This window comes from Salvelinus fontinalis, chromosome 31, assembly GCF_029448725.1.
Source record: "Salvelinus fontinalis isolate EN_2023a chromosome 31, ASM2944872v1, whole genome shotgun sequence".
Lineage (NCBI taxonomy): Eukaryota > Metazoa > Chordata > Actinopteri > Salmoniformes > Salmonidae > Salvelinus > Salvelinus fontinalis.
The window spans coordinates 30,193,177-30,209,543 of record NC_074695.1 but is presented as its reverse complement, the minus strand read 5'-3'; the positions used below and the strand labels follow the sequence as shown (position 1 = coordinate 30,209,543).

The 16,367-nt window shown below is 43.8% G+C and overlaps 1 protein-coding gene across 2 annotated transcripts in view; it reads right to left on the bottom strand.

Moving 5' to 3' along the window:
* LOC129830024 (calmodulin-binding transcription activator 1) overlaps positions 1-16,367 on the bottom strand; it is a 228,399-nt gene that overhangs the window by 138,535 nt on the left and 73,497 nt on the right. Inside the window, exon 4 of one of the 2 annotated variants that reach the window (XM_055892168.1) lies at positions 10,865-12,463. The exons of the other annotated variant lie outside the window; for it this stretch is intronic. Within the exon in view, the coding sequence (XP_055748143.1) occupies positions 12,377-12,463 (87 nt within the window). The 3' untranslated portion in view covers positions 10,865-12,376. Of the gene's footprint in view, positions 1-10,864; positions 12,464-16,367 lie in introns of those variants that run through there. 2 annotated transcript variants of the gene reach the window in all.

Below are 16,367 nucleotides of genomic sequence, written 5' to 3'. Positions count from 1 at the left end.
TAATATATGAAAAGGTATAAACAAACAGCAATCTGGTTGTTTAGCTTCTCCAACCCACTTCCAAGGATCCAATTATGGCAGATCCCTGGAGCCACCAGTACAATCAGCCAGGAGTGAGTCTGCTTTCTGAATAACTGTGAAGGCCACACTCAATGGCTGATCCACCCAGGCAGGCAGGCAGGCAGGCAGCAGGGTTGCCCTACCGAGGGGGCAGTTATGTGCGTCAGTGAGCTCCGAGGCTCCAACATCCAACCCTAGGGCTGATAGAGATGAGGAAAACACAACACAACATAGCACAATACAGCCCAGCCTGTGCATGCATTGTGTTCTATTCAAGCTAATTCACTGGATGGCTTGGCTTTATGGTCTCCCCCCCATAGGGTGCGGTATAACACATCATTAGCACTGTGGGTTCCTTGAACAATGCTTACGGCAATGATCTGTTCATCTGTACACCTGCTCCTCTCTCGCTCTCTCTGTGTTTTATGGAGGTAGGTGGCTATTGTCTATTCAGCAGCACAGCAATATACAACTCAGCTTCTGGGAACTAAAACTCAGTCAAAGCCGCATTGTTCTACAGACATATAATACTCTTCTAGAGGTGCCATCTTTGTTTACAGTCTCTGAACTGCCCTGTTTCTTTGTGGTTTTGATAGGCACTGAGATTTGAAGACCGACCCATCTGTAAACACTATGCATACAGGATAGCAGGCAATACTCGGAGTTGGAGTGGTCGGGTGTAGGGGATGGATGAGGGGTGGTGGGGTGGGGTGTGGGGGATGGATGAGGTATGGTGTGGTGGGGTGTGGGGGATGGATGAGGGGTGGTGGGGTGTAGGGGATAGATGAGGGGTGGTGAAGTGGGGTGTAGGGGATGGATGAGGTATGGTGTGGTGGGGTGTGGGGGATGGATGAGGGTTGGTGTGGTGGGGTGTAGGGGATAGATGAGGGGTGGTGAAGTGGGGTGTAGGGGATGGATGAGGGGTGGTGGGGTGTAGGGGATGGATGAGGGGTGGTGTGGTAGGGTGTAGGGATGATGAGGAATGGTGTGGTGGAGTGTAGGGATGGATGAGTGGTGGGGTGTAGGGGTTGGTGGGTGTAGGGGATGGATGAGGGGTAGTGTGTTGGGGTGTAGGTGATAATATGGGTTGGTATGGTTGTGTGTAGGGGATGGATGAGGGGTGGTGTGGTGGGGTGTCGTGGATGGATGGATGAGGGTTGGATGGGTGTAGGGGATGGATGACGGATGGTGTGGTGGGGTGTAAGAGATGGATGAGGGGTGGTGTGGTGGGCTGTAGGGGATGGATGAGGGGTGGGGTGTAGGGGTTTAGTGGATGGATGAGGGTTGGTGTGGTGGGGTGTAGGTGATAATGAGGTTTGGTATGGTTGGGTGTAGGGGATGGATGAGGGGTTGTGTGGTGAGGTGTATGGGATGGATGAGGGTTGGTAGAGTGTAGGGGATGGATGACGGGTGGTGTGGTGGGATGTAGGGGATGGATGAGGGTTGGTGGGGTGGGATGTAGGGGATGGATGAGGGGTGGTGTGTTGGGGTATAGGGGGAGGATGACAGTTGTTGTGTTGTAGGGGATGGATGACGGGTGGTGTGGTGGGATGTAGGGGATGGATGAGGGTTGGTGTGGTGGGATGTAGGTGATGGATGAGGGTGGTATGGTGAGGGGTCCCCATTAGCTGTTGCAAAAGCAGCAGCTACTCTTCCTGGGGTCCACACAAAACATGAAACATAACATAATACAGAACATTACTAGATAAGGACAGAACTACATAGATTGTTTAAAGCCTCCATATCATTGCATACACACAAACTATCGAGGTCAAATGGATGAGTGTTGGTGTGGTGGGGTGTAGGGGATGGATGAGGGGTGGTGTGGTGGGGTGTAGGCTAGAGGTCGACCGATTAATCGGAATGGCCAATTAATTAGGGCCGATATCAAGTTTTGGACACCGATTTGCCAAATTATTATAATATTATTTTTTTACACCTTTATTTAACTAGGCAAGTCAGTTAAGAACACATTCTTATTTTCAATGACGGCCTAGGCACGGTGCGTTAACTGCCTTGTTCAGGGGAAGAACGACATATTTTTACCTCCACGAGGAGCCTGCGTGTCAGGCTGACTACCTGTTACGCGAGGGCAGCAAGAAGCCAAGGTAAGTTGCTAGCTAGCATTAAACTTATCTTATAAAAAACAATCAATATTAACATAATCACTAGTTAACTACACTTGGTTGATGATATTACTAGTGCCTTGCATATAATCGATGCGGTGCCTGTTAATTTCTCATTGAATCACAGCCTACTTCGACAAACAGGTGATGATTTAACAAGCGCATTCGCAAAAAAAGCACTGTCGTTGCACCAATGTGTACCTAACCATAAACATCAATGCCTTTCTTTAAAATAAATACACAAGTATATATTTTTAAACCTGCATATTTAGTTAATATTGCCTGCTAACATGAATTTCTTATAACTAGGGAAATTGTATCATTTCTCTTGCGTTCCGTGCAAGCAGTCAGGGTATATGCAGCAGTTTGGGCCGCCTGGCTCATTGCGAACTGTGTGAAGTCCATTTACTCCTAACAAAGGCCGTAATTAATTTGCCAGAATTGTACATAATTATGACATAACATTGAAGGTTGTACAATGTAACAGCAATATTTAGACTTAGGGATGCCATCTGTTAGATTAAATACGGAACGGTTCCATATTTCACTGAAATAATAAACGTTTTGTTTTCGAAATGATAGTTTCCGGATTCGACCATTTTAATGACCAAAGGCTCGTATTTCTGTGTGTTATTATGTTATAATTAAGTCTATGATTTGATAGAGCAGTCTGACTGAGCGATGGTAGGCACCAGCAGGCTCGTAAGAATTCATTCAAACAGCACTTTCGTGCGTTTTGCCAGCAGCTCTTCGCAATGCTTCAAGCATTGAGCTGTTTATGACTTCAAGCCTATCAACTCTCGAGATTAGGCTGGTGTAACCGATGTGAAATGGCTAGCTAGTTAGCAGGGTGCGCGCTAATAGCGTTTCAAACGTCACTCGCTCTGAGACCTGGAGTAGTTGTTCCTCTTGCTCTACATAGGTAACGCTGCTTCGAGGGTGGCTGTTGTCGATGTGTTCCTGGTTCGAGCCCAGGTAGGAGCGAGTAGAGGGACGGAAGCTATACTGTTACACTGGCAATACTAAAGTGCCTATAAGAACATCCAATAGTCAAAGGTATATGAAATACAAATCGTATAGAGAGAAATAGTCCTATAATTCCTATAATAACTACAACCTAAAACTTCTTACCTGGGAATATTGAAGACTCATGTTAAAAGGAACCACCAGCTTTCATATGTTCTCATGTTCTGAGCAAGAAATTTAAACGTTAGCTTTCTTACATGGCACATATTGCACTTTTACTTTCTTCTCCAACACTTTGTTTTTGCATTATTTAAACAAAATTGAATATGTTTCATTATTTATTTGAGGCTAAATTGATTTTATTGATGTATTATATTAAGTTAAAATAAGTGTTCATTCAGTATTGTTGTAATTGTCATTATTACAAATAAAATAAAAAAATTGTCCGATTAATCGGTATCGTCTTTTTTGGTCCTCCAATAATCGGTATCGGCGCTGAAAAATCATAATCGGTCCACCTCTAGTGTAGGGGGTGGATGAGAGTTGGTGTGTTGTAGGGGACGGATGAGGGGTGCTTTTATTTCCATTCATCATTCAATGCAGGAGGTCGTGTACAGTTAGTCGCTCGGCTCCCAGGGTTCTGTAAAACACTCTCCCTGATGCCTGGCTGTCAGCAGTAGTGAAGCCAGAGGAAAGAAAACACACACGCACAGACACGCGCACACAGGCACACTCATACACACACACACACACACACACACACACACACACACACACACACACACACACACACACACACACACACACACACACACACACACACACACACACACACACACACACACACACACACACACACACACAAACCATCCCTCCTCAGCAACAGACCAATCAATCCAACACCAGACTTTTCACTTTATATTCAAGGTTAGAACTGCTACTTTACAACAACAGCCTCATTGACAAAACAGAGATTGAACACTGATGTCATTCATTCAACAGATATCATGTAAAACAAATCCCACACTGACGTTATTTGTGATGACAATGTTTCATTCCTGTTATACTATTCATACTGATGGTATCTTATGACTCGCCTGTATTCCTTCCTGTTACTCTCTCCTCTCTCATCTGACTCAGATGCTCAGCACCTGTCCAGCCTTAACAAGACAGACACCTACAGCCTCTCTACCGGAGGTAAACAGCATGATCCAGTCGATCTGTCAGCTGGCTTCCTTCTCCTCCTCTTCCTCCTCCTCACACACAACATGTGTTTCTCCCATCAAAGAGGCTCACTCCCCAGGACATACTGCAGGTGGCTAACAGCATGCTCCAGCTTTACCAGGCTTCAACCCGCCTCTCCCCTCATCTCCCCGCCTCAGACACATGTACACACCAACAGGCCTCCTTCCCACCCTGCTAGTGGTCTCCCACCCCCTCCTCCTTCCCACCCTGCTAGTGGTCTCCCACCCCCTCCTCCTTCCCACCCTGCTAGTGGTCTCCCACCCCCTCCTCCTTCCCTGCCTGGGGAGCCCTCCCACTCCACTCGAATTAGGGGCGAGCTGATTGGCGATGCCCCTTGCTCCAGCAAGAAGCCACCCCTTCTTCATCCCATGCCAACCTTTCGGCCCTTTGGATCTTCCACCTCCAGGCCTAGCATTCTTTCTGAGCGACACCATGGCAGAGTCAAGGGTAAGGCCTGGGGTGGTGTGTGACTGTAATAACACACACAACAAAATACTTCTTACACACATGCTCTCCCATGATCCTTTGTGATTAATATGCAGGTCAGTAGATCTGCTGGGACAGACAGAGGAAATTTGTCCGTGGTTTAATTAGTTGCAGCTCTAGCAAATATTCAGTCAGTAATTATGGTCAGGATTTTCCTGACCTTTCTCCTGTTTGGCTTTTATCCGACCATGTATTATGCAGGGACTTTGTTGCGTAGCGATAGTCTACATTATGCTGCTCAGCTGAGCTCTGCTCAACCGCTGTATCTCTCACCGCTTATCTGCTGCACATACAGTCTCGTATAAAAAACCTCGCTTTACAGGGTGGCCAAACGGCGATGGCCTATTTTCTATTATTTGCCTTCGATTTTTTCGCTTCTGAAATTACAGAGTTCCGCTATGAAACGGCGGGGCCAAGCCTCACACAGTCTGAGCAGCTTGTCCAGAAGGCAGCCATCCATATTTATAAGCATGTCATTCTGTTTGCTTTCATAAGATTCAATTTTGGACGTACAGTAGGAAGACCAACATTCTAACATGTGAATAGCCTGCCAATGTCTCCCTTCCAACCCCCACCTCGACACCGCCACCAGACTGAATACTGAAGTCAGGAAAATAATATTATTAAAATAAAATATTTTCCCTCCAAGGTGTTCTTTCATGTTAAAAGGGATATGGAGGGGGGGTAGACATGGAAAGAGAGCAAAACGTACGGAGGTGAAAAGGAGGGGTGAGAAGAGGAGGATGGTACTGTAGAAGGCAAAAGTGTGTCGGAATGTGACATGCAGAGGGTCTCTCACAGCGGCATTTTAACTAGGTTATTAGAGGATTAAATACTGAGTTAACAGTGGGTGTCAAAGCAGGGCCTGGCTGTGTGTTTAAAACCCCACAACCACTAACTCAACCTCTCAACAGACACACATCTCAAAATAATATACACACACAGGAGCAGAGAGACACTGACTGTTCAAATCTGGCTATACATGAGAAGCGCCAGACAAGTTCTCATACTCTGAGCACATTAAATCCGGGCTAAGCTGTGCCATTCTGCAAACATAGGATCATAGACCACACAACTAGGCCTGCACACAAAGAATACACACTACAACTACACACAATGACAGGAGCAGGGTTACACATGCTCTGACTGTCTACGACACACTACTAACACACACACACACACACACCACACACACACACACACTACTAACACACACGCAAACACTACTTACACACACAACTAACACACAATGACAGGAGCAGGGTTACACATGCTCTGACTGTCTACAACACACTACTAACACACACACACACCACACACACACACACACTACTAACACACACGCAAACACTACTTACACACACAACTAACACACACACTACTAACACATACTACTAACACACACACTATAAGAGCAGAGGCAGTGCTAGAGGGATTTGAGCTGCCAGGGCCCCTGTGGGGGAAGCTATGGCTTCCTGTTTGCAAGCCTTTCTTTAGTGAAAATGCTTAAAACGGGCCAAACGAGAGCAGTGCTTATCCAGCAAAATTGCTGCTAGATGGAGCAGAAAGTGCACAAATGTTCTATGACACCCCAGTAATGAGGTTTTATATTGACCCAGCCACGGTGAGTGGAAAGGGCCACTGCTCCTCTCCTCTCCCCCCCTAGCTGCTCCAGCCTTTCTTCCCTTTCCCTCCATTTATTCTGGGTGCTTTCAGTCAGTCACTATCTGGTGGAGCTGCCTGGCTGGCCGGCCTCAGCCATGCAGATAGAAGAGCACAACACCCATCACTCAAACCTCTACATCAACTATTCATAAAGCTCTATTATATTGTTGGTCTGAATAAAGGCTTAAGGAAATAAAAACTGTCGTTGTTGTTGTTGTTGTTGTCGTGGGGTGCTGTACGTAAATCATAGGTATAATGTGACTTTTTCAGGTTATTTGAAAGATTGACAAATCATCAAGCTCAGTTGTTTACGGTAAAGCTTGTTATATTCAAACAAACCATAAGTCTGGCTAGAGAATACAACGCTGAACAATCTAAGCAATAGTTCTAATAAAGCGCTTAAACAGTCATTTCCTGTTTCACATGACGTTTATTGCTTTTGTGTAGTCTGTATCCACATATAGAAGTTTTCAAATTGATTTAAACAAGGCTATACGAACTGAACAGAGTAGTACCATTATTGTTGGCAAACACAGGTGTGAGCGTTGTGCTGTGACTGCTTTGATAACAGTGCATGTTTCCTCTTTGATCAGATTATCCCTGAAGACATCTCTCTCCCAGAATGCCAAGTGCCTGAGGCTGTGGGCCGTGAGGCTCCGTGAGGCTTCATGATGCATAGCTCCATATCCCTATGCTGCTACTCTTAAAGGTCAGGCTTCTCTGGCTGGATGTGTGTGTGTGTGTGGGGGAGCCAGGAGGAGAGGGGGTCGGGGGATAGATAGACACTGATCTCACTGTGATCTTTGAACAGTTATTGCATTCATAGGTTTGGTGTTCTGTCTAGCACCTCACAACGCCCCTCTCCCCTCTCTGAACACTGACATTCAGACCTGAAAAAAAAAACTGGATTTTGACCCATCCATCATGTATTCATTAGATGTGTCCCTGGTTCTCTGGACCCTGACATAGATATATAGTGCTGGATGCTGCCTGCTGGAGCTGTGCCTGTCATGGTAACCAAGGCGCTCTCCCTCCCCTCTCTTCTCCTCTGCTCCGCTCTGCCACCCAGGCTGGGTTGGGTTCTCTCATTAGCAATATTTTTGTATGTCCGTCAGGGTAGCATGCGCCAAGCTATTTTAAGTAAATGCATCAACCACCAGTGAGATTTTGCAAAGTCTGCAGTCTTCTGATAAATGAAAAATGTATGCTTGGATGGGAATCATTTCTGTATTACACCAATGCCTATTATTATCTTACAGGGCTACACATATCACTTCTAGAGAGGGTCATTATTTTTTCGTAATTACCCTTCTGAACATTTTAACATCTTAAGTGAGGATTTTGTCAAACTTATTATACTCTAAAAATACATTTAACCTTCCTATCTACACGTTTCTCACATTTTATCCGAGATGCCAAGAATCGGTCACTGCTTTCAGACAAACATAACATACAGTAAGCCTCAAAGGTTGCCCATAATGCATTAAGGCTGTTTTCTTTTTGACAGACAGAATGTGACCTTTAAATGATTTTTGTTATGAGCGAAACAGAACAGGAAAATGTATGGCATGCAACGGGACAGGAGGGATTTACGCACACCAGATTTACGCACACCAGATTTACGCACACCAGATTGATCCTTCCATGTCATTTTCATCTTGATCAGAGATGCTCCCGGCAACACACTTCTGCCCCATCACCTTCTCCTGTTTGTTACACACAACCATGTCTTTCTAATGGAAACATTGTGAAGATAAAGATTCTCCCATCCACATGTACAACATACGTTGTGTCACCGTGAACAGGTCTCTCTTGTAAAATACATGTAATCTCAATGAGAACAACCTGTATACAAAAAGGCTCAACTGAAGAAATAAGTCCCACTACAACACAGAGGTTGAGACATAGCTTATGGTGTCTTACTAGCCTCCATCAATATGAGGAAATGAGAGGAACATTCCTTTCAGACAAGCGTGTTGGTCCATCACACAATAAAAACAAACACATTAATCATCTGAACAACATTGATAGATCATTCATTATTTTTCCTTACTGTTGTTGTCACACATTGTTGAATCCATTCACTGGGTAGCCAGAGCAGTTTGATAGAACTTTATAAGACACTTTCAGTTACGTACACTGCCATATCTTGATGAGCGGAAATTTGACATTGAGTCTCAGCAATAAAGATACTATTTTCTTTAGGAAAATTCAGCAAACATTCAAAAGAATTGGACTCTTTTCTCCAGTTTCTATGCTCACGGTTGGGATCGTTCGGGCTGCAAATGCCAAAGGCTCTACAAGAGAACAATGATAACAAATCTAGCAGATCTACCAAATGAAAAATGGCACTTCTCCCTTACAAGCAGATACATCAGTGTTTATTAAATCAATGGCAGACGGAGGAATCTGAAGGTAAAATAATGAACCACTTATAAATGATCTTTGCTTCACTGGGCCTTACCTGATCGGGGGCTGCTAGGGGACCACCAATGCGAGTTATATTAGGAGAGGTCTATTAATCCTCGCCTCTCATAGCTGACTATTAAACGGGAGAGTCCTCTGTGACTTGCTAGGCACATCCTTTTTAATTTTCCTATGATAAAAAAAGAAGTCAAGCCACACGGCTCTCATTGATTGGGTGTGAAAGTTTCTGTTTCTCTGTACTGTATATCTCTCCTTGTGCAGCCTGAGCTTTTCCTGCTGGTGCTGTGGGAGCTTCGCTAGGTCTAGGCAGCCCTACTAGCCCCCCCCCCCCCCCCCCCCCCAGCACACATACACACACGCGCGCACTCACATCCATGGCAACAAGGGAGCTATGGCAAGGCCACTCTGCTCTGTTCTCTCAACAGCAATGTGCTTTTAATTGAGTGACATCTAATCAGGTGGTGAAATACAGCGGTGGAGTTAACAAAACAGGTCAACGAGGGACAAGCAGCGCTAGCTGCACCAAACGCTATAACAGGACAGCTAGGCAGATAAGTCAAGATACCGAGGTGGCGAATCAGTCTGGTGGTTTTAATGAACCAAAATCCCGGTGTCGGAGAGATTGCTGTGTGAGATCCTGGGGTGAATGTGTGATTGGATAGGAGGGGAGCTTCAGAAGAGACTACACAGGCTTTGGGAGGAGGAACACCTTTGATGTGGCTGAGGGGTCTCACCAGCTCCATCTTAACACATATTAAACAGGCTCTTCGCAAAGGACGAGTATTTCATTACAGAACATAGCGGGCCATGTTTAGGGTTTAGGCTTTTTTTAATCAAATGTCAAATCTGTGTACTGGGGGAAACCATCAAGTTTCCAAACATAAATCACAGTGAACAGTCAGGACTGTGATTGTAGAGGTAGTGACATGCAGTACATAGATAAAGGAGTGAAGGCAGACGTAAGACTAAAATCTCCATCGCGTTCTTGGTAGGGATCATTTGAATTCATGGCCTTTCTGAGTATGCTAACCATAATCCCCTGCTCTCTCTCTCTCTTCATCCACCTGATACGGCAAACACGGTTCCCTTCATTCCTCACATCTCACTCAGTCTCTGTCTCTTTCTCTCTCTCTCTACTCTCTCTCTCGTTTCTCTCTCGTTTCTCTCTCTCTCTCTCTCACCAAACACATTTAGGAGATGTACTATGTGTTCCCTCTGCGTGTGAGAAATAACAGGCTCGACCTTTTTGCATAGTGTCATTCAGCGCAGCTGAAATAAATTAGATTTTAAATGCCGCTCCTCGCCAGCTTGACGCGCAGATACAACGGGCAGATTGGATCTCATAGAGGACATTGTTTTTGATACACCCCCCCAAGTCACAAATAATTGCCAATGAACTTTTGGCCTTTCGTCCAGCAGAGCAGGATGAGTCTCTCTGATGAGTGTGCTTCCTCTTAAGGCCTCGAACCAGAGGGAGGTTTGCCCTGGGAACAGTAGCCTACTGCGCTAACTTCCTACTTAGGGGAAGAAGAGAAAAGAAAAGGGGTCTCTTGTTAAAGTCACTCTAACAAATGTCTCTGTGAAAACTGCTGTATAAATACAACTGAAGAGAAGAGATTTAGCTGTGTTTGTATTTGTTGTAATGTATGCGAGATGCCGAGTGGGCTGGGCTCTAATTGGAAGCACCTCACAGCATGTGAATGTTACAGTCTGCAGCTCTATTACTGTAGGTAGCATTGGCTTATAATGCCCAAATTTCCTTTTCGGTGGGGCTAACCTAACTGTGGTGCTATCTGTTTGTTATTGCTTGAGACAAATTTCATCTCAATATTGGTGCCAGCAATATCACCCCCCCCCCCCCCCCCCCCTCCTCCAGCTGAAGGGTTGGAAGTTGACAGGCAGGGGAAGACAGCTAATCAAAAAATCTGCCAAACAATCGCAGGTCAGAGCCAAAGATGTTCTCTATCGCTCACAATTTCCTTTATGCAGAGCAGGCACCGACGTGACAGACTGACTGTGTGTGCATGCACTCGTGTGTGTGTGTGTGTGTGTGTGTGAGAGACAGTCTGTGTGTGTGTTTGTCTGATTCTCTGTGTGTGAGTGTGCGAATCTGTGTGTGCGTTTGTACAAACCTGTGTGTATGTTTGTTTGCATGCCTGTGTGTGTTTGTGGCAGAGCCACAGATAGGACCCAGTCACCCTTGCGACCCCCGGCCACACTCCACTTGTCTGAGGAGAAGAGCAGTAGCATTAGAGAGGTCCGATCGCATCACCCTGAACCAGCCAATACGAGGAGGGGCAGATAGGACACTTGTTAACAAATGCAGCGTGATCCCTGTCCTGTCATCACAAACCGTGTGTGTGTGTGTGTGTGTGTGTGTGTGTATGGGTAAGTAGGTGAATGAGTATGTGTCTCTGTGACTATGATAATGCCTGTGCCCACTGCTTTAAACAAGGGTGGAGACTCATTGCTTGTTTTTAGGGGGACTGGGAAGGAGAAGATAAAAAAGGAATGCCTGTGTGCCATGCGGCCTGCTGTGCTAGACAGAGCCAGAAGCCAGTCCCTATCCTCCTCATAGTGTTTCTGTCCACGTCCTTCTCTGTTAGCTATTACTGCGTGCAGACGAGGGGTGATGTTTACTCTGCTGAGACAAGCAAGTCTACTGCTCTGGGTGGCAACCTTGTGACTCCCCTCTTCTCTCCTGCCGCCAGCTCGCCTCATGTCCAACCCTGGCCCTCACACAGGCAGCCAGGAGGCAGGGGGTGGAAATGTCTTTCATATTAACCCGATTGGTGCGTGTCCTTCAAGAATCATTCAGTCAGAATTTGTAAAAGGCGATACCTAACATATGGAAAAAAATGGATCCACTGAGTTACTTAATAGAATAATACTGAATTATCTTTGTCTCCCGCTCTCTCCTTCTTTCTCTAACACAAATACACATATGCACACACAGGGAGGAGGGGAATGGGAATCCTTGGTAAAAAAAACAACAACATTGTCAATGAAAACATGACTAATTAGATATTCTATCAAATTAAAATTAAAAATAAAACAATAAGACACATAATAAGAAGCAAAGACATGAGCAAACAAATTGCTATGTATTTGTAGATGTGTTACGGGTTAAGGACAGAGGAGGTCATTGAGAATGTAGAGAATTAGGGAATAATGAAAAGGACACAGATATAAATGAATAGAAAAATGCAGTCATTTCTAAATGCCTAAATTGAGAACATATCATGATAATCAGAAGGGACAAAGGTATGAAGAAGATTAAATAACAAGACATCTGGAAATGACATCTGGAAATTATATGATGATGAGAAAATTGCCAAATTTTGAAATTAATAAAACGTATCAAATAAAAAATGAAATGATTACCAAGATTATGCAGGAGTTCAGGGTTCAGAGGTCAAGTTCAATATAAACAGGAAGGAGGAAAACCAATATGGCGGATGGATGTCTGCCTGCATGGAAGGATGTCTCTGGAAGAAATAAAGCAAGGTGAGGTAAGTACACTTCACTGTTAAGTGGTGTTGAAGCCCTACACCTACTTGACAATATGTAGCACTCAAATATTAATGGGACACAATACAGTAATAAGCACTGGAACACAGCAGCATAGTACTTCACAGCACTGTAGTAGTAACCCATTGCTGCAATCAAATGACAAAATCACCCTAGTGGCCTCATGGGTGGGATGTTATTAATATTTTTCAAAATGTAATAATTAATAAACATAATTTAAACACATTTTTAAAATCTGGTGTTTCTATGTCAAATGGTTTTGTTATATTTCAGTCTTCTGTGATGTACAGGACCAGTCAAAAGTTTGGACACACCTACTCATTCAAGGTTTTTTAAAACTATTTTCTACATTGTAGAATAATAGTGAAGACATCAAAACTATGAAATAACACATATGGAATCATGTAGTCACCAAAAAAGTGTTTAACAAATCAAAATATATTTTACATTTGAGATTCTTCAAAGTAGCCACCCTTTGCCTTGATGACACTCTTGGCATTCTCTCAACCAGCTTCATGAGGTAGTCACCTGGAATGCATTTCAATTAACAGGTGTGCTTTGTTACAAGTTAATTTGTGGAATTTCTTTCCTTAATGCGTTTGAGACAATCAGTTGTGTTGTGACAAGGTAGGGGTGGTATACAGAAGATAGCCCTATTTGACCAAGTCCATATTATGACAAGAACAGCTCAAATAAGCAAAGAGAAACGAAAGTCCATCATTATTTTAAGACATGAAGGTCAGTCAATTTTCAAAATTTGAAAGTTTTTTCAAGTGGAGTTGCAAAAACCATCAAGCGCTAGGATGAAACTGGCTCTCATGAGAACCGCCACAGGAAAGGAAGATCCAGAGTTACCTCTGCTGCAGAGGATAAGTTCATTAGTTACCAGCCTCAGAAATTGGCAATTAACTGCACCTCAGATTGCTGCCTAAAGAAATGCTTCAGAGAGTTCAAATAACAGACACATCTCAACATCAACTGTTCAGAGGAGACTGTGTGAATCAGGCCTTCATGGTCGAATTGATGCAAAGAAACCACTACTAAAGGACACCAATAATAAGAAGAGACTTGCTTGGTTCAAGAAACACGAGCAATGGACATTAGAATGGTGGAACGCTGTTCCTTGGTCTGATGAGTCAAAATTTTAGATTTTTGTTTCCAACCACCGTGTCTTAGTGAGACGCAGAGTAGGTGAACGGATAATCTTCGCATGTGTGGTTCCCACCGTGAAGCATGGAGGAGGAGGTGTGATGGTGTGGGGGTGCTTTGCTGGTGACACTGTCTGTGATTTATTTAGAATTCAAGGCACACTTAACCAGCATGGCTACCACAGCATTCTGCAGCGATAAGCCATCCCATCTGGTTTGCGCTTAGTGGGACTATCATTTGTTTTTCAATAGGACAATGACCCAAAACACACCTCCAGGCTGTGTAAGGGCTATTTGACCAAGAAGGAGAGTGATGGAGTGGTGCATCAGATGACCTGGCCTCCACAATCACCCGACCTCAACCCAATGGAGATGGTTTGGGATGAGTTGGACCGCAGAGTGAAGGAAAAGCAGACAACAAGTGCTCACTAATGTGGAAACTCCTTCAAGACTGTTGGAAAAGCAATCCAGGTGACTACCTCATGAAGCTGGATGAGAGAATGCCAAGAGTGTGCAAAGCTGTCATCAAGGCAAAGGGTGGCTTCTTTGAAGAATCTAAAATCTAAAATATATTTTGATTTACTTGACACTTTTTTGGTTACTACATGATTCCATATGTGTTATTTCGTAGTTTTGATGTCTTCACTATTATTCTACAAGAAAATAGTAAAAATAAAGAAAAACCCTTGAATGAGTAGGTGTGTCCAAACTTTTGACTGGTACTGTATATAAAGCATAATATGTGGCTTGTTTCAGGAAACAAGGCATATGTCTTGCGTCACTACTTCATAGGAGAGACATTTGAACATAAACTTTTTTTTTTATCAAAAAGATTTTGGGGGCAGAAATGCCTTCTGGAACATGTGAACTTTCATGTGCCTTAATTACAACATGTATGCCATCTGTAAATACAAATGCATTTGTTAAATTACGAGACTAGTTGGTTTAGCCACGGAAAAAGCCAGGAACCTTCCCGCTAGCAATGATTGGCTGAGATAATGGATGGGCTGGACATGCCGAGACATGAGTTTGGATTGGTCTGCCATGTACCACGCTTCTGTCTATAACATGAGCCGGTCAGTATGTGTAAGTAATCCTTTCTAACACTACTTTTTTGAAAGATATCACATAGTAGAACTGCAAAAATGTTGCTCTCCACTTTCTGGAGGACCAAGTTTTGAAATCAGTGGAATGCCCATTGGAATTAGAGTATGATAGCTAAGGAGACAGTAAATATGCAGAGGAAGTCAAAAAGAGAAAACACAGAAGGCTGTTGTAAGGGCATCCATGGTATCTGTGACAGAGAGTGAGAAGATTCCGTTCATGTAGCTAGCTAAATTTACAGATATTATACACATTTTGTCAGAAAGTCGTTTTCATTTCCAGTTAAAGCGTACTGTTACCTAGCTAGCTAATATTGAACCTGGTTGATTAGCTACCTGCAGATTCATGCAAAAGAGTAACGTTATGAATTGGGATTATGGTTCATTGTTTACCTAGCTAGCAAGCTGCATGATGAAACAAAATACTCCACTATGCAAGTAACCATTTCACTACACCTAAAAATTGGCTTGCCATTAAATTGTAAATAATAATTTTGGTGTGAGTTTATTTTCCTGTAATAATGAAGACAAATGAGCTAAAGTGAAGGCGTTGTCAGCTATATGATGTGGTCATTATTTGAAATGGCTAGCCAGCTAACTTAACATTAGCTAGCTAGCTAACAAGCTAGAAACTAATCAAAACAAGGATTTTTTGCTAGATTGATACTAAATTAATTTATAAACAGGTGGATTTATTTGTGTTAAAATACACTACTTATGCAATTTTTTACAATCATGCAGCCTGTAGTTTTGTGTTTATTCTTGTTCATAACGTCAACGACAAGTTTGGTGTCGGACGACAATAGAATGTACCTGATGTCATTGCGACAACTGTCGATAGATGTAGTATAAACCAGCCTTTAGTCTTAAAATCTTTGGTTGTTTAGTACATGGACTCATGTGAATCCTAAACGAGATGGGTGGGGCTAAGGCTTAAGAGGATGTGAACGATGCTGAATGGGTGTCGACAAAGGAAGACCTCTCCAGCAGGTTAACCAAAACATTTAAGGGCCATTTTCTCAAAAGTGAGGTTACAAGTTTATCAACTTTCAAAGCATAATTACCTCTCCATTGCTCCTCAACTGTACTGTAGGATATAACATTTTCTACTTTTATCCAATGTTAAAATTTTTGCTACATGCTCGGCCTCTGACCGCAAGGGTAGTGCGTACGGCCCAGTACATCACTGGGGCTAAGCAACCTGCCATCCAGGACCTCTACACCAGGCGGTGTCAGAGGGCCCTAAAAATTGTCAAAGACCCCAGCCACCCCAGTCATAGACTGTTCTCTCTACTACCGCATGGCAAGTGGTACCGGAGTGATAAGTCTAGGACAAAAAGGCTTCGCAACAGTTTTTACCCCCAAGCCATAAGACTCCTGAACAGGTAATCAAATGGCTACCCGGACTATTTGCATTGTGTGCCCCCCTCAACCCCTCTTTTTACGCTGCTGCTACTCTCTGTTTATCATATATGCATAGTCACTTTAACTATACATTCATGTACATACTACCTCAATTGGGCCGACTAACCAGTGCTCCTGCACATCGGCTAACCGGGCTATCTGCATTGTGTCCCGCCACCCACCACCCGCCAACCCCTCATTACACT